Genomic DNA, 18146 nt, shown 5'->3' with positions numbered 1-18146 from the left:
CTATCAAAGGCAGATTGAGAATGTGCCGCTGCCTTTGTGAAGCCCCTTCAGAGGGTTTCTTAGGGGTGATAGATGTCAAAGCATCTACTGCTTAGGGGAAACATTGTGTATTAAAACTAATGATCCTTACAATCCCGCAGTGACGGTGGCTGGTCAGAGGTTAGAGGTGCTGTCACTGTCATTTGTAGGATCCCCAGGCTTTCTCCCAAGACTCATAGCAAATCAGACGAAACGATGTGGTGTGAAGATGAAACCTAAGGTGTCTTATCGCAAGAAGATTGCAAAATCATCAGACTTTGTTCCCTTTTCATAACTTTTCACAATTTGCCTGAAATCCAAACTTAAATATTGGAGGGACAGTTCGGGGAACGACAGTTCAAGTGGAAAAAAATTGCAGGCCCTCTTAAATTTAGAGTTGTATCTTTAATTTAGCTGCTCAGCTCTAATGTTTAATACTCCAGTGATTTCAAGAATATTAGCAATTCACAGAGTGACACCTGAATTACTGTCTACAAGAACAGGCTTGTTACTGGAACATTTTTTATTTCCACCGCAATTGCTGAAATAACTTAATGAGTCTTGTGCACAATAATAAATAGTTACTCTCCAGCATATGATGCATTACAACAGAGAAAGCTCAGTAGACTGTGACTATCACTGGCCCAGCTTCAAATACCAATCCACTCAGGTCCTGTTGATGCAGACATGAAATATTGCACCGAGAACCAAGTTCAGATGCCTTCCATGTCGGATTTGAAAGTCAGATACACGTAGAGCGAAATGCACTGCTGAAAACATATTTGGCACGGCAGCTGACAATATCTTCTAATCGTCTAATGTGCAGCGGCAGCTGGCAACATAGCTGCTGGTTTAAGAGACACATCGTTTGTCAAACTGGGGAAGTTAAGCTAAATGAACCTAATAAACTTAAATTAAGTTAAATTAACTCAAAGTACAAATTTAATTAACCTCAAGATGTTAAATTTGAATCAGCCATTTAGACAGAGGAACAAACACTTCACGCTCTGCATCCAAGGTGTCTGATAATAAAGACATTGATCAGTCAACGTGAAGCTTTCACAGCAGCGAGTGCCAAAATGACCTGTATTTGTGTTTTAACTTAATTTAAAGAGTCAATGAGTAATCCAATTTGTTCTTCGAACCGACTCATCATTTTCTAATAAAAGAGCTTTCGATTTAATCAGCTGTGACATTTTAGGAACTATTTTCCACACTGTGTAGGCATTTATACCGAGTTAAAGTAAGCTATAAACAATGAATTCAGCTACAATTGTTATTTCTACCAATGTGGGCATTTCTGATTCGACCAGTTAGTTTTATCTCACATTGCACACAGACGTGTTGACATAGAAATGTTTGTGAATATTCATGGTGGTTAGCATAATGTATGCATCCATTTGCATAACAGGTTATGTTTACCTCCCTGTATCCTGCATCGCAGAACATTAAGCAGCTTAAGTGCCTTTTGTTTAATTGCACAGCTGTGAGTAAAAGGTGAAATATTCCCTCATACATCAGAAACATTAATTGCTTTAATTCACTCTTTAGCCACAATCTTCATCGGTCTTAATGTAAGTATTAGTCACAATGATAAGAATGTAATCTTTGACCTTTTCTCCTGCGCTGACCATTTATAGTGATGTAACTCTTGAGTCATTACTGGTATTGTAGCCATTACTCGTCCTCGGGGAATGTTTTGGTACATACGGAAAATGCACGAGTACACTTAATGGTTCCTGGCTTCTGCTAATGCAAACATCTGACTGGCTGAGAAGGCTCCATCTGTTTGCTGAAACAGCACCCCTGAAGTAACATCTGGAGAAGTGGGGGGTTTCTTGCATGACGGTCCACACTCACCAGCTAATTGGAAATATATACAGATTTGAGTTAAAGCCTCTACCGGGTATGATTGTAGAGCTGCATGAAATTAAAAACATATTTTTGTGGCCAATGTCCCCACGTTGCTTTTATTGCTTGTGTAAGTTCGCACTGCACGCTGCACTCTTGAGGAAAACATAATATTGTAAATCGGGGTATGAGATTTTACCTGGCATTCGCAGGATTTCAATATGCACCGTATTTCCTCATGGAAAGCTCGACTATTATTTTCTTCTGTCTGTGCCGGTGCAAAAGAACAACATCTGGATATTGCAGCTCACTGACTGAACATCTGTGTATTTGTACTTTTGAGGAATCAAATTTAAGGAACAAATAAAATGGATAAACAAAATGTTCCTGGCTGGTAGATTCATGAAGCGGCGGATCTGTCTTGAAATCTGTGTTCTCTGGGACATATTCGTTTGAATGTTTGCTTTTCCCTCAACAGATTTTTGATTATGGTTTGATTTTAGGAAATGTGGTTTGTTGAGCACAGTCTACTTCATTCTGCCTACATTTTTACCAGATTTATTTTTGATTTTATGGATGTAGCATTGTCCAAAGTAACTGCAAGGTATTGAATATTGGTGTGTTTTTGATTCTGACAAATTTGTGACCTGATGGTGAATCTTGTCTATGAATGGATACTGAGAAAATCATGTACCACTGTAATAACTAGTATATGGGGACAAAGCTGCATTTATCTGCCTTCTTACTGCTTTCTCGTAATATTTAAATTAATTAACACAAACGGAGTACGAGTTATGGTTATCAAAAGCACCCATGCTAAATCCTGTCAGAGGTTAGAGCATTAAACAAGAACTAATAAGTTATTTGTGTGCCTTCTTATTAATTCATCATTAATCCATCCCAATGGTGTTAGATAATATATTGAGTTTTATATTTAGCTGGCTTGTCTTTAAATAAATCATTTGCTGAACAGTGCATGTTCTCAGTTTGTGGACAGTACATCTGGGATCATCTGTAATTGCTACAGAAAGTCGAGATCATTCAAACTAGTTTGAATCATTTCAGTTAACTTAATGAAAACTAAATTACATTTCAGCGCTTGATTTAATTCATTTGTACTGCCAAGCTGTTTAAAGACTTGTTCTACAAGCCACATCTTACAGGGAGACTTGTTTTATCTGTCCAGCTTATGCGCGAAAAAATATTGTTTTGCTTGATTTTACAATGTGAATCAGATGAGCTTCCCAGATGTCAGGAGACTGGGAGAGGTCAGTGTCGGCACGGGCACAGATGCTTCCAGCCATTCTTCTGATGTAGCGTTTCAGCATTTGATCACAACATGCACTGTATACTTTGCTTTGTGTTGTCTCTGTGAGACATTCGGCACTTGTATGCGCTCCTCGTCACCCATTTGCAGAACTAAGCCCATCTGGAGAATTTAACTCGCAGTACCCATGTTCCTCGCTGGCCCAGACAATGGCCCACCTGCTTTGGCTTCTCTGCACAGCTTTGGAAATTCAATCCGTTGCTTATATGGCCACGCTGCGGTTAGCATTATTATTTTGCAGCTCCTTAATTGGGTTCAGAGTAGTTATTTCATCCACTCAGTCAGAACGTAATGATAGTTTTAATGGGAATCGTGAGAAACTATGTGCCCAGAGCTCGTCTATTCAGAGAGGGATGATGATTTGCTCAGTTGCATAGACATTGGTTTCGGCCTCCCGCAGCCTGCAGTGTCTTTAAATCTTTGATCTGTCCCATGCAGGTTATCAGGCCTGTTTGGTACATTTTTTTAAAATGACCTATTAAAAAGGGAAGCTGGAATTTGGCACCCTAAGGCACCACATTTGTGGTGACAAACCATTGCAAAAGCCCTCATTATAGGACATGGTAGCTGAATATTCTCATTCCTATAAAGATATGCAAAATTGAATGTGGCTACTTTGGAAGCATTTTCACATGGTCATAATGGTGCTAATCCATAATGAAAGTCCTATTAGCTTTTGGGTTCAGCTACTTTTTTTCTTGGCGGATGGAGTTTCTGCTCATATCTGAATTTTCTGATCTGCATGAAATGGTCATTTTGTTTGGGGGTTTTTTTGTGACTCAAATGGACCTCAAATGTTCAGCGTGTAAAGTACTGGAATCTGAAACTTGGTGTTTGTTTGAATGTTTTATCTTAGTGCATCCTGGCTATCTGAAATTATTTGGAAAAATTGAGATGAAAGGCTCCAGCAGCCATCTGCTGTTTTTGTTTGGAGAAAACATAGCGAGTGAAGACAACCCCCCCCCCCCCCCTTTTTTTTGATAACATAGAAAAACAGTTTCTCCCCTTGTTAAATACAAATCGTTCCCACTCATTTATTTATTTATTTATTTTTGTCATGTATATTCTTCAATCTCTTCTACTCTCTTGACCCATCAGCACCTGGAGCGTCTCCACAGCAAGTGACAGTGTTGACAGTGGGAAACCACAATAGCACATCCATCAGTGTGTCGTGGGACCCCCCTCCCTCCGACCAACAGAACGGAATCATCCAGGAGTACAAGGTATGCTCAACCTCTTCCAGACTGAATATTTCAGCTGTGTACATTATGAATTTACACCGAGTTCTGTCTGCAACTCTCCGTGTCTGTCAGATCTGGTGTTTGGCCAATGAAACCCGCTTTCACGTCAATAAGTCTGTGGATGCAACCATCCGTTCAGTGGTAGTCGGGGGTCTGCAGACCGGAGTGCAGTACCACGTGGAGGTGGCTGCAAGCACCAGCGCCGGGGTGGGGGTCAAGAGCAAACCCCAACTCATCATCTTGGGTAATCCACTCTCACGCACACAGACCAAACCTGGAGCCAAATAAAATGACCTCATAATGGGGGACCCGAGGTCTCGATTACAGACTGGGGGTCTGAAAAAAAAAAAAAAAAAAGAAAGAAAAGATTTATCAATTTATCACGCTTGAAGAAAGAAGATTGTGCTTTACAACGCACGACGTCCATAAAGAAATCAATAGTGGTTCATTAAGTGTAGTGTCTGGTAACACTGTGCCAAGTACTGTTAGCCATATCAACAATCCTTTTCAATATGTGGGCAGCTGGCGCTAACAAAGTAGACAGTGTTTTTGTTAGAGCTTATCAGTCTATTGCATCTTATGAAATGGCTAAAGGATGCCCAGAGTATATAAGCCGCGAATCAATATGGGAGCCCTGGCCAGATGCTCTTCATCTATGACTTTTGACTGATATATAATAACACCCTTAACGCAGAGAGAAAGGGAAACAGGCCTGTAGTCTGAAGCTTAATGATGGGGGGGTGGTTCCTGCTGGAGACTGTGAATCTAATTTCACAGCACAGTAGCTGCAACAGAAAATCAAACTCTGTCAGAGCTGCTCTGTCAATCTCGTGTCTTGCAGCTCAAGTTGATAAGTGCACTGCTGAATTGATTAACTTTATATTGGATGCACTGATGCTTTTTTTTATTTGTTTTTTTTTTTTCCTTTTTTTTTTTTACTCGGTTGGGGGTTTTTTTCACCGTGTTGTTATGGTCTCAAATTTTGGCTGTATCTAAAGCACATGGATCTTGACGTTTAATATATTGTTGTTTTATCTCTCTCTATGTCTCCTGTGTTGAGAATTTTAATGTAATATAAGGTTTTTGTTGAACTGTTTTATTACTAAGTCAGCTTCTCATTCAAGTATTCATTCTTTAATGCAAATATACTGTGTGTGTGTGTGTGTGTGTGTGTGTGTGTGTGTGTGTGTGTGTGTGTGTGTGTGTGTGTGTGTGTGTGTGTGTGTGTGTGTGTGTGTGTGTGTGTGTGTGTGTGTGTGTGTGTGTGTGTGTGTGTGTGTGTGTGTGTGTGTGTGTGTGTGTGTGTAACTGCGGTGCATCCAGGTGCAGAACTGAGGGATGTGATGACGGGCTCGGACGGAAACAATAGCATCTCCGATGTGGTGAAGCAGCCGGCCTTCATCGCCGGGCTGGGAGGGGCTTGCTGGATTGTCCTCATGGGGTTCAGTGCCTGGCTGTATTGGAGGAGAAAAAAAAGGAAGGGACTTAGTAACTATGCAGGTAAAAGAGGGGGGGGGGGTGGCTATTTACATGGTTTTCCATCAACACACGACAGGGCCCTCTCCAGTGGAAGCTGATGTCGTCCACAGATGTGACTCCATTTGAGCTGGCTAAAATGCAGAACAAAGAAAATATATTCAGTGCAGATGGAAATAGGCCCTATTTACTTTAATTCACTGTGCACTGATGTGCATCAACTATGCCGAGTTCCATCAGCACCAAACCTCGGCACCCTAATACGTTCACGCAAGATAAGTAATTTAACATCCTCTTCCATTATCAGACTATAGCCGGTGTTGTTTGCACATTAACACCAGCCACGTCTGGGTTGAGGTATGGAATATTCCTTTATCCCACTGAGAGTCAAGCATATAGCTGTGTGCAATTATCATAATGTGTATCGCAGCAATCATTGTAGTGACTTTGGGAGAAAGCTCTGTGATTTCCTAATTCAATAGGGATTTATATGATTGAGTGCTGCTTCTCTGATCCCTTCTCTCAAAACAAACCAGGGACTGTAATATCAAAGCATCGCATTTCTGTTTTGAAGACCATTTTCTTATTTGGTTGTGTTTGAAAACGTTGAATGTGTTTCAAGTGATGCTTTTGTTTTCTCAGTTGATTTGAGGTGTCGTGTTTGTTAAATGATAATATAAGCTTTTTGATCTCTACTTTTTTTTCTTTCAACTAATCTAACACTCAAAAATGTATTATCAAAACATACCCCAAGGCTGACACCCAGGTCAAAAGTGCCACCTTCATTTGAACTTTACCCCTCGAATCAATCAATGTAATTCAAAAAAAACAAAACACAGATTGTAGTGGTGAGATGCATCACTGCTCCAAGTTTCATCAAAACCCCATCCACCCTGACATATCATTAGTGATGGCTGAACAAGCAAAGCAAAAATGAAAGAAAAATATATCGCTTAGTTGAGCATGACAGTGTGGCTTCATCTTTGAAAATGTATACCTGTAATTGCTGACACCTGATATAGTCTTTGTAATGCATGTTCTCTTTCTCTTTCTCTTTCCCAATTGTAGTTCAGTCCTTCACCTTTACCCGAGCAGGTATGCATGAATGTGACGCCTTTCTATAAAGAAATACGACAGTAATTATGCTACATGCATTCTTGACAGCAAAAACGTACCAGTCAGTCATTTTGATAGATCTACTATACAATACTGAACAAATTACAAATTTTGCTCCCTTCTTCTTCTTTTCTCCTACTAGTTACATTCCAAAGAGACAGAGGCCTGATCCGAAATGGAAGGTGAGAATTCAATTGATCAAAGCACAGAAAATCGCAGCTTGAGCTCCCCCGCTGGCGTCTCAGTGTCACACAGCACATCGCGCCGTCTGAAACCTCAGCAACTCGAACGCACTGTGAAACCCCAAAATGAAGAGTTCTCCCGTGATGAATGGCATTTGCATATGTGTTCTCCTCCCCGGCTTATTCACACTGTATCGGCGTACGATTTGCATTGGTGTTCACTTGATGAAATCATTAATCACGCCTTTGAAGTGAGCACTACCAATTAATGCAGGTGGGCAGCTGTATTATTCGCCGGCTGGTTCTCAGTTCACCGCTGGCACGGCGAGAGGTCACAGGAGAAGCGCCGATGAATGCTCTGCTTAAAAGGCTTGGCAAAATGTACACAGTCACGGATTGTATGTGAAGATGGAAGAACAAAGTGTTGGACCTTGAGACTCTAGTCAGGGGCCAAGAGAATTTTCCGCCTGCTCAAAATGCCCAATGTGAAGCCAGCCTTTGAATATCAAAGTGTTGCTGAAACAACAGGAGAAAAAGGTGAATTCACATCACAAAGAGTGGATTTAATCTTTTTTTTTTCCTTTTTTTTATTGTTCCATGTTCACCCATTTCTGTTCTGCTCATTGTTACACCTGAGCCATTTGGCAGACTTATTTTTATCGAATGGTTTTAAAATCTATTACCTTCTCATAGTGATTAGAGTGACTTTACTGGCACACAGCACAACGCACAACAGACATCAAGTAAATGGATTTTAAATCTACGTAAAGAAGTCCTGTCAACTATCACGAGTAAAACTCGTGTTATTAATTTTAAAATCACACTCTCCTTTTGTGTGTTAGTATTGATCTTTAGATGAATGTATTTTACGATAGAAGATACTGGGCTTAATTTACTAAAGATCTAATCAAAGCAGAGGTGTCGAACACATTTTTGTTGTGGTTAATAAACACACCAGAGGTGGAACTAAAAATACAGTTATGTATATAGGTAGGATTTTGGATACATTTTAACAAGTATTTACTTGTACATTTGTCAAATCTATAACAATAGTGGCATAATGACCTTTAAATTTAAAATCTAAAGTTTGCCTTTGTTGTGATGTAGAAAAGTTGATAGTGCAAATAAACCAAATTAGAAGTGTTGTCAGAGGAAATTAGCAGCAGTTGGCTAAGAAAAGAGTGCAATATGGGACATGGGAGTTACAAAAAGAACTGAAGAAATTAAAAAAAAGATGGCAAATACTAAGAAGTATCACAACATCTATAATTAAAGAAGCATTTACTAACGTTTACCTAAAAGGGTCCGATAAATCTTTACAGCCAGTAAGAGCCACAGTTGGGGCTTATTTGTTTTCAAGGCAGTTACATTTAGTTCGAATTTGTGTGTTTTCATTAAATAAATATGGTGTTTTCCTCTACTTAATCCTGTTTTATTATAAAGCTAGACTAAAACCTTCCCCCACCCCAAAATCACACCCTGCACCGAAACATGCAGATAAGCCCGCAGCTAGAACAAATGCTACCAGTAATAAAACTAAAAATAAACCATTTTGTGTTCTTTGTTTTGTTTTGTGTGTGTGTGTGTGTGTGTGTGTGTGTGTGTGTGTGTGTGTGTGTGTGTGTGTGTGTGTGTGTGTGTGTGTGTGTGTGTGTGTGTGTGTGTGTGTGTGTGTGTGTGTGTGTGTGTGTGTGTGTGTGTGTGTGTGTGTGTGCACACGCGTGCTTGTGTACGTGCTGGGTTGTTTAAAATGGAAATTATTGACGTAATTGTTTGAACACCTTTGAGCCATCATCAAGTCAGCTGTGAACAATTCCCTGGGCTCTTGGCAAATCAGCCTCTGTGGAAAATGCACTGTGGAGTTGCATGTTAAGTAAACATATGCAAACAGGACGCGTTTGCTTAATGTGCAGGCATGTGGCTGTTTTGCCATTTTTATGGCGGCTAGTATGAAGGGGTTGTAAACTGTTTTGTTTTGTTTTTTTCCTCCCTGAATCGCTGCCCACAACTTTCCTACCTTGAAGTCAAAGCCTTGTATTCATGACCGTTGTATTTCACAAAGACAAAATGACACGGTAGCTTTCCTAAACCACCTAATGGGCTTTTGCTGTCTCTGTTGCCATGGAGACAGTGCGCCTGTGTAGCTGATCTGCCAGAGGCTGTCCATGATTCTCAATTTAAAATGTAAATTTCTGTTGTGCTAAGGCTCTAAAGTGGATTTAGTGTGTATTTAGGCCTGCCTTGTTTCTCCGGGGAGAGTTAGGGGTGGTGGAGTTAAGGGGAGGCAGAAGTCTGATTTATAGACTCGCCATTTTATGTCTCTCTGTTGTTTATTGTTGCCCGTGCACCGGGCTGCTCCACAGGCGAGAATATGCTGAATGAGTTCTCACATCAATTTGTTGTTGATGCAGCGCAAAGAAAATGAGCAATACAGTTAACGGGGCTCGCTGCACGTTTAACAATGTCACCGGTTCTTTGTCTCTCCCTCCTCCACACCTTTCCCATCCCTGTGTTTCAACTTCTCGCAGCCGTCCGGGGCTGTTGAAAGCGGGAGATCCAGGCCTTCCCTGGCTGGCCGACTCCTGGCCCTCCACGAGCCTCCCAGCTAACGGGGGCTTAGGGAGCCCGAAGGGCGGCAGCAACTTTGGCCGAGGAGGTAAGGAAACACAAACAGGCTGGGGCGGGGAAGGACGGGGCTTTGGCGATGCCTAGTTGGACAGTTTTGATGTTCATCCTCTGGGATGTGTAGTGACAGTACATCACAAAGAGGCACACACACATATACACACCAGCTTAGCACACGCACACAAATTAAAACAGCCTTTGAGGGCTATATTTTACTAATTTGATTTGACAGGCCTGATATTTTGCTTAAATGTGTGGTGTTCGGATAGACTTCTCACTTGTTATTTCCTGACATGCACTGCCATTGTCCATTTTTAGACACACACTGATTAATAGGAATTGATAGTCCATTTCAGGTTGGTATTTGTATGGTTGCATGCTCTTAAAACTGCACCGGTGATCTGCCGGCTTTATGCACGCAAGACATTGGAGCTGAAGGTTAGCACTGTGTGAGTATCCCTCTAGTGAACACTCCACCAAGCTCCCACAGCGTGTTGCATGCTAATTAGAGTTGTTGATAATCACTTTCATTTATATCAAGTCCATTTGAGACCTGTATTTAACTATTACCGAGTGCCAGAGCAGCAGGGAGTGTTAATGACCTTAAAGATCGTTAACTTCATGTCAACTTATCTCTCCATGATGCCTTTTTTTTCCCCATTTCCCTCTTCACTCCGTCTTCATTCGCCTTTCTCTCAGATGTTTTACCGTCTGCAGCGGTGGAAAAAACGGGCACCATGCTGTCTGACGGTGCCATCTACAGCAGTATTGACTTCATGGGGAAAGCAGGCTATAGCAGCCCAGCGCGAGGCAGTCAGCCCACCCCCTATGCCACCACCCAGATACTGCAGTCCAACAGCTTCCACGAGCTGGCGGTGGACCGCCCAGATCCCCGCTGGAAGGCCTCTCTCCAAGCCCAGCAGGAAATCGCAAACCTGGGATACTCACTTACTGATAGACGCCCTGGCAATGGTGAGATCTCAATTTCTTGTTGATTTGCTGTTTGCACTCCTGTGAATTCATATTGAGTCTCTATGGATCATCATCCCGCCCCCCCAGTGAAATTACTACAAGCAGTAGGGAAAGAGCAAAGTGGAAAAAGAGGGGGAAATTTATTTACATATTCACTAAAAATGGACCCTTAGGATAATGTTCTTAATTACTCTTCTGTCTTCATCACCATTCTCCCCTGGGAGCTTATCTAGCCCAGAAATGTCACACAATCATGACACATTTCTTTGGGTTAATTTGATTAGTGGTGGCAGAAAAATCCCTCAGTGTTCAGTTGTTTATTTTTAAATCATTATTTAGCTCATATACATTTGGTAAAGTCATGGAGGCATTTCTGTCTGTACTTTTGTGGTGTTGCATAATAAGCTGTGTGCTCAACTAAATGTCAGGCTTCGCCGAGATAAAGCCGAGCAAGTGGGGAAGCTGTATGGAAGCAACTTAAAGTGATTTTGCTGCAGGTTTTGATGCCTCTTTAAGAAATGTCAACATTTAGAAAAAGTCCTAATGTGCTGTCAGCATACAGAAAAGAGACATAATGAACGTCAGGTGGGAGACAGGTTTGAGAAAGTTCAGATAGCAGAGAAAGATAGAAGATAGCTTTCAAAACTGTGTGTGTGTGTGTGTGTGTGTGTGTGTGTGTGTGTGTGTGTGTGTGTGTGTGTGTGTGTGTGTGTGTGTGTGTGTGTGTGTGTGTGTGTGTGTGTGTGTGTGTGTGTGTGTGTGTGTGTGTGTGTGTGTGTGTGTGTGTGTGTGTGTACTGCCAACTTAAAAATCTGTGTATGGAGTGGCATCTTTGTGTTGTAAAGAGAAGGTTAAACATTCTTCCAATTATACCCTCCCCCAGGTGCAAAGGTTGGGAAGAAAAAGAAGGCGAAGGGTGGAACGAAAACATCTAAATCAAATGGGACATGTTGGGCTAACATGCCTCTACCTCCACCACCCATGCACCCTCTCCCTGGTACCGAGGTTGACCTTGACCATTACCCCCAGGAGAATCATGCAGCAGGGTACGATACATTCATATCTCATCAATCTCTGCCTTGAAACAAGTACACAAACACGATGAGAGAGACAAGCGACGACGTTCTCCACCTGTTTGTGCACGCATGCGACGTTTGTAACAGAGCTCAAATTCAGTCAAAATAAATACCATCATCTCAACAATGTTTTGATCTGTGTGGACTTGGTTTTTAGCAACATCATGCAAAAACCCGACAAATCAATGTCAATGGGAAATGTATGCAAAGAGCAGGCACTTAATCTCCACTAGCTTATGAATATTTCAACATGTGTTGAATTTTTCCTTTGTAATAAGACAGCTGGTAAACAACCTAACAACAATTTGGTCCACCAGCTACGACAGCAACAGTTGGGCCCCACCGATGTCCATGCAGACGTACCGGCACCCAGCTCTTGACAGCGAGGTAGAACAAGAGAGAGGTCCCACTCCTCCTCTCAGAGGACGATCATCATCGCCTGCAACAGCTACCTTCAGCCAGCCTTCATCCTCCTCTCTCAGTTCAGCACACCATGATGAAATGCAGTCCATTCTGCAGGCCCACCTGGATGAGCTGACCAGAGCTTACCAGTATGAGGTGGCGAAGCAAGCATGGTGAGGATCCTATATCTTTTCTACTGAGTTCAGAAAAGAAAAATGTGTATTAAATATTTAAAAGCACTATACTGTTTATACTGTCAGTATAGGCATTGCAATTTTCTGTCAAATGTTTGCTTTTGGACAGTCAGAAAGATGCCTGTAATTGTATTCATTTCATTTTGTTCATCGTTTGAGTTTTGCATATCAATGACCAACGTTAGAGCATCTTATAATGCCAGTATTTACACGTGTCACCCAAAACCTGCTGGCCGCACGCCTCGCAAGCGATAAAAACATCTCTCCATTGATTACACCTTTGATGGCGCCTCGTAAAACTTGACAAGTCAGTGGCGACATGTGTTGGAAGGGTAATGAGTAGGTTTAGTCTTACATGCTATTCTGACATCAGTAAATAGAGTTAGTAATTATCCATGCATCTCCTCTATGGTGGGATGTGAGCCATCCTGGAGGACAGCTGTGCACAAGATAACAGGCATGTTGGTGACAGCCCTGCCCATCCAGATATCCTTTATCCAGTCCAATTACAACTCCATTGTGTTAACACAACACACACCAGTGCTGAGAAAGTAATCAGTAAAATCACTCCAGGCATTCATAGTCTCTACACTTTGCATCTCCACTCTGTTAAATATCAACCAATTTTGCAGTATTTCTCCCCACTCATTGTCTGACAGACGTTGCTTTTTAAAAATCCACCCGTTTATTAATATGCAATATATTTTTTACATTTGAACTAGGCACATGAAGAGCAGTCCAAATGTCTCCAACAGCCCCATGGACTTCATGTCCAGTACTCTGGGCTCCGATCTGGGAGCCACTCTCCTCTCTGAGGAGGAAGAGGACGAGGACGTGGACGAGAGATACGCAGTGGTTTCAAAGAATCTGTGCGGCTTCGAATACACACCTGGTCACAGTGTGGACAACCTTGATGGCTCGGGTAATTATCAGACCAAATAATCATGAGTGCAAGACAACATGGTTACATCCTGTTAAACATGTAAGAAAATTAATAGCCAATATCATAGGTGATGGGAAATTTTAACATGTATTCATATAACATAGAAGACAATAAACAGCCATGAAAGAGGTTTACAGAAGTCTTGAGTTCATCATTAGGGTGAAAAAGCTTATTTAAATGTATTACTATTGCTAATGCAGCTTGAATGAATGAACAAATATACAACTGTATTATAAAGCAATCTTAAAATAACAAATAAAACAAAAACAGACAAAAGGACACTTGTTCTTGAGAGGAGAACAAAGATGTGACATTTATATAGTTCTACTCTTTATATTTGTTTTACAAAATCTTACTTGTTTTGTTTAATCAGGTCATTACTAATAGACTAGAAATGGTTACATTTAGAATTTAAAATTGATTAAGATTGAATATCTTCCCTTCAAAAATAATGGATACAAGTGATCAAATCTTGAAGAGGATTATAGAAAATTTGAGACAGTAGCCACTGTAAATCTAATTGGCACTGGAGAGTTTTGCAGTACACAATTTAACCCCCCCCCCCAAAAAAATAAAATGTTTGGTTCAAGTGCTGAAAAATGTTAGTTCAGTTTTAGTTTATTGGAAGTAATGGTGGAGAGTGAAAACTCCAAATAAATAGGAGTAAACTGCAGCAGCAGAACCAGACTCAGTGGTGGCAGCCATCAGCTGCTACTCCACGAGCTGTGGAGTAGGAAAAATAGTAAGAAAAAGGAAAAGACAGGACAGAGAACAACATACGGCAATCTGTCAATCAAATATGTGTGGACTGATGGGAACTGGAAACACCCATCAGAAACGTCTAGCTTACAGTCAGTCAAACCTGCAGGAAAGTACAGAAAGGAGAGAGCATTGACTGCAGAAGAAAGACACACGAGCAATGGTGCATGCATAGAGAGTGAAAACAGAAGGTGACATCTTGGCTGGCAAAACCTACAGCAGCCAAACCAAGAATACAATCCAGAGTGACTTCAAGCAGCCCAAACGATAAACGTAACGTCAGACAAACGTTTGGGGCCTGGTCATAAATGTAGAGAGCATGCCTGCATCCTGATCTGAAAACAAAGCTGATTACAAATAAAGAAGAAGGCAGATAGCTGAAAGCTTTGCTTCCCCTCATTCTCCTTTTGGAAGCTGTGGAGGCTCCTTATAAGCCCGAGCTCCGCCAACAGAGCGTTCTGATGGAACAATATGGTGCTATCAGCTCTTTAGGTTATGATGGAGCTCGGTCATTAAGAGCTCTGTACATTAGAGGGAGAATTTCAGTCTGGGCCTGATTTTACAGTAAGCCAGCGAAGAGAAGCCAAGGTGGGAGGAATCTGATCTCTCCTGCGAGTTCCTGTCAGTACTCTCACTGCAGTGATTTAAATCACCTGGAGACTTTGAGTTATCTTGATAAATAGATTTGCAGTAAGGGGTAGTTTTTCAACTTGTTATCAACCAAGATGCTCCCGGTTTTAATGATACTTAACATGTGAAAGGTGTTTTTTTTCTTTATTAAAAAGTTATGGATACACACATTTGAACAACAATTCTCCGGCGGTTGTAACCTTATTTATTTCAAACTAATGTTTTAGTGCAAATTAATAGCAACATTTTCTGCCAATAGGTTTTTGTTCCACAGAGGCTGAAAACACTGTACAGGCTGTTGGCTTCCTGAAATATCACCTATTGACACACTACAGAAAACAATAGACCAGTTAATCGCATGCATGCAAGCGCCGCACACGTTAATCTCATCCTTTGGGATATGACATGGCCAATTAGCAAGCAGTGAAGGTGATTGATACTTAAAGGTGACAAAAAAAAACTATAGTTGGTCAAAAGTGACAGTTTTATGGGCCCCGAATTATTCAAAAATTCACGTTTGATTCGTCCGTACCTTTTTATAATTGGAAGATGTTCAGACTAGATTTTTATAGGTATTTGAAGTCATTCTTAGATAGACATCGAAGCCATAACATAGAATATTTTAACAACTTTAGTAGGGCTCTGCTGAAGACATTTAAGGTTTGATGCATTTATAAATAGGATTCTCTCTGAAAGTGTTTCTTTAGAGGGAAATTTGATAGCCTGTCCCAGAGGGACACAACTGTACCATTTTTAGACTCCATTGTTTGATAGGTTAAAGCTGACTAGTGCATTGAGAATATGAGTTTTCAACACTTTTAATAAAACCAACGTGGGCCACGATACAGGTCAGTGCTGTGAAAATTATGTACAAACATTTTATCAACTCATATTTAACTGTCACTCTTATTTTCGAGGCGCGTTGAGATGTACGCAGAGACTGTCTCAAGTCCACTAAATCAGAACATGAATAAAGCCATTGTGGTGGCAGCTTTTCCACAGGGAGCGCCATAAACTATTTCAGTTTCAACTACACATTTGTTAATACACTTCGCTGTGATGCTTGATTGGACAAAATAAGAAGGTGTGCATAACAATTCCCTGTAAACCCCGTGCATGAGTATTGGTGACGTTTGTCTTTAAGCAGTTATTCTAAATTTTAAGGAAATTAATGCGTATGTTTTACTGTATGATGTGTGAATCAATTAAATTAAAATCGTCAAATACAACACACTCATTTTAAGGCACTTTTATGGAGAAAACGCACACATAAGTGACTGTTGAAAGAAAAAACTCACTTTTAAAAGGAAGAGACCTTTGTAGAACCAGACTTGGAGGTGGTGGCTTTGAGTCTGCTGTTCCAGTGGGGGTTCGGAGATAGAAGGAGACAGAAATATAGGAAAGACAGACAAATCATCACCAGACTTGGTTTTTGGTCTTTATATAGTAGCAATGAAACAATATTCTTACTTTATTACACTACAAAAAAATGAATTGATAACTATTTAGTATGTATCATTTAAAAAAATACGTATAAATAATCTGAAGGATCAATGCAGAAGTCGTCGGTAAACTGAGTCAATTTAAGAAGCCCTCTCTTGACAAATGAATGAACTTCAAGCTCATCATCGTGAGACTGGCTGACTTTTATTTTGCAGATCGAATCATCCAATGTGTGTCACGAGCTACTAAAAAATCCCCCCCAAAAATAAAAAAGTCTACTTATTTCTTTACCTTCTGCTCTTATCTGCTATTTCCCAAACTTTCATGCTGAGGAATGGCAAAGTAACTGTTAAAAAGCTTTGAGGAATTGTAAAAAAAAAAAAAAAAAAAAAAAAAAATCATTAAATGTCTGTCCTAAAGAATATTTGATGTGAATTTAAAGTATAAAAAACTTTTAGGCATTACTTTAATTTGTTTAAGTCTGTAACTGCCCTAATATACATTTTTGTTCTTGCAAATTTTCCAGCATATAAAACATGAATTAAAAGGACCCACCAAACTTTTTTCAGCTCAAGACCCAAATCAATCCCGTTGACTCCCTGGGAACCAAAGTTAATAGTACTATTTTTATGTCTGCTTACAAATAAACAAAAACAAATCATTAAAAAACAGCAATTAACTGCCTATCCCTGCTGTCAGTTTTAAACCTTTGTTATTCATCACCTTGCCAAATTCAACACTTGAGGCTTCTTTTCTGTGTCCAACAGGAGTGCGTCTGAAGCACCGTATGGTGCAAAAAAAATAAAAAGCATGCTCTTCAACTATATTTTCATTTATGAACAATATTCACAAAACTTTTATAAATTTCCATCTACTGTCTGCAGAAAAATGTTATATAGTTTGGGGCACATTGCTGTAGTAAGTCACCTGTTCTCATATAGGTATATCTGGGGCAATATGTACTTTATTCGCAAGTATCTAGTCTTCCTATTTCTGTCAAGTGGGATCTATCTTTGAGCACAGCAGGGCAACAGCAGATTCGTACGGTTATAAAGGTTTGGCAAATTGTTAGCCGGCTTATTTATTCAGAAGACGATGATGATATGTGAGAGAATTTCGTGGGAACTTTGAAGACTGATATCTTGTAATTAATCGTACTGATTAATCTTCTTTGTGGATTTCAGTTGTGACACTCTTTCTGTTTTCTGAAGGTTCCTGTGCATTCGGATCACTCCAGAATTTGCTAATCTGTTATTAGCTAGCCATGTGTTTTGCTCAGAAAGTTTCAAATGTTCTCCTTATTGTAGGTAAGGCCTCCAAGCAGTGTCACTCGGATAGCTTCGGCACAGCGGACCACAGTGCAGCGAGCACACATAGCCTTGGACACAAGAGGGCACCACTTACTGGCCACAAACCTCAGACAGACAAGGTTGGAACTCTTCCCAGACAAAGAGACTCCAACACAGACGGTAAGTCTGGACTTCAGTACTCTCAGACGTTGCATATCAAAGAGTCCCCTTTCATAGTAAGTTCAATGAGAAGGTCTTATATCATGATGTCTTGTCTGTATCCACTGCCAAATACCATCACCCCCTCCCCCCCCCTTCCTCCATCCATCCTCTCAGCAGCCCACACACCGGCCATCAAGTCCCTGCATGGCATGAGTTCCCATATGCACAGCTCGTGGGCAGCTGCGGCGTCGGACCCCTCGGAGGAGTGCATGGTGACCGTGTCGACGCTGGAGCGGCAACATATGGCGTCCTGGGGTGGCACAACATCATCCGGCAGGGCCACCCTGGGTAGGGGTCACAAGAGACCTGGCACAGACCCCTCACACAACGGGCATCCCTCCACAAACGGCACAGAGAAACGGGAGCACTGTGAGTGGTAA

At 40.9% G+C, this 18146-nt stretch overlaps 1 protein-coding gene across 1 annotated transcript in view; it reads left to right on the top strand.

Annotated features, from left to right (window-relative positions):
• The window catches only part of LOC308139572 (roundabout homolog 2-like), a gene marked incomplete at its 3' end in the record, with an annotated part of 81885 nt that extends 63739 nt beyond the window's left edge, over nucleotides 1-18146 (top strand). The window contains exons 16-27 of the mRNA XM_080509032.1: nucleotides 4295-4419; nucleotides 4510-4681; nucleotides 5761-5937; nucleotides 6982-7008; nucleotides 7172-7211; nucleotides 9740-9867; nucleotides 10536-10808; nucleotides 11692-11854; nucleotides 12202-12459; nucleotides 13203-13402; nucleotides 17563-17724; nucleotides 17884-18146. Coding sequence (XP_080365158.1) covers nucleotides 4295-4419; nucleotides 4510-4681; nucleotides 5761-5937; nucleotides 6982-7008; nucleotides 7172-7211; nucleotides 9740-9867; nucleotides 10536-10808; nucleotides 11692-11854; nucleotides 12202-12459; nucleotides 13203-13402; nucleotides 17563-17724; nucleotides 17884-18146 — 1988 coding nt within the window. The remainder of the gene's footprint in view (nucleotides 1-4294; nucleotides 4420-4509; nucleotides 4682-5760; nucleotides 5938-6981; nucleotides 7009-7171; nucleotides 7212-9739; nucleotides 9868-10535; nucleotides 10809-11691; nucleotides 11855-12201; nucleotides 12460-13202; nucleotides 13403-17562; nucleotides 17725-17883) is intronic.

This window comes from Blennius ocellaris, assembly GCF_963422515.1.
Source record: "Blennius ocellaris genome assembly, chromosome: 14".
In the NCBI taxonomy this organism is placed as follows: domain Eukaryota; kingdom Metazoa; phylum Chordata; class Actinopteri; order Blenniiformes; family Blenniidae; genus Blennius; species Blennius ocellaris.
The sequence above is the reverse complement of the archived record's forward strand: the minus strand, read 5'-3'. Positions and strand labels throughout refer to the sequence as shown.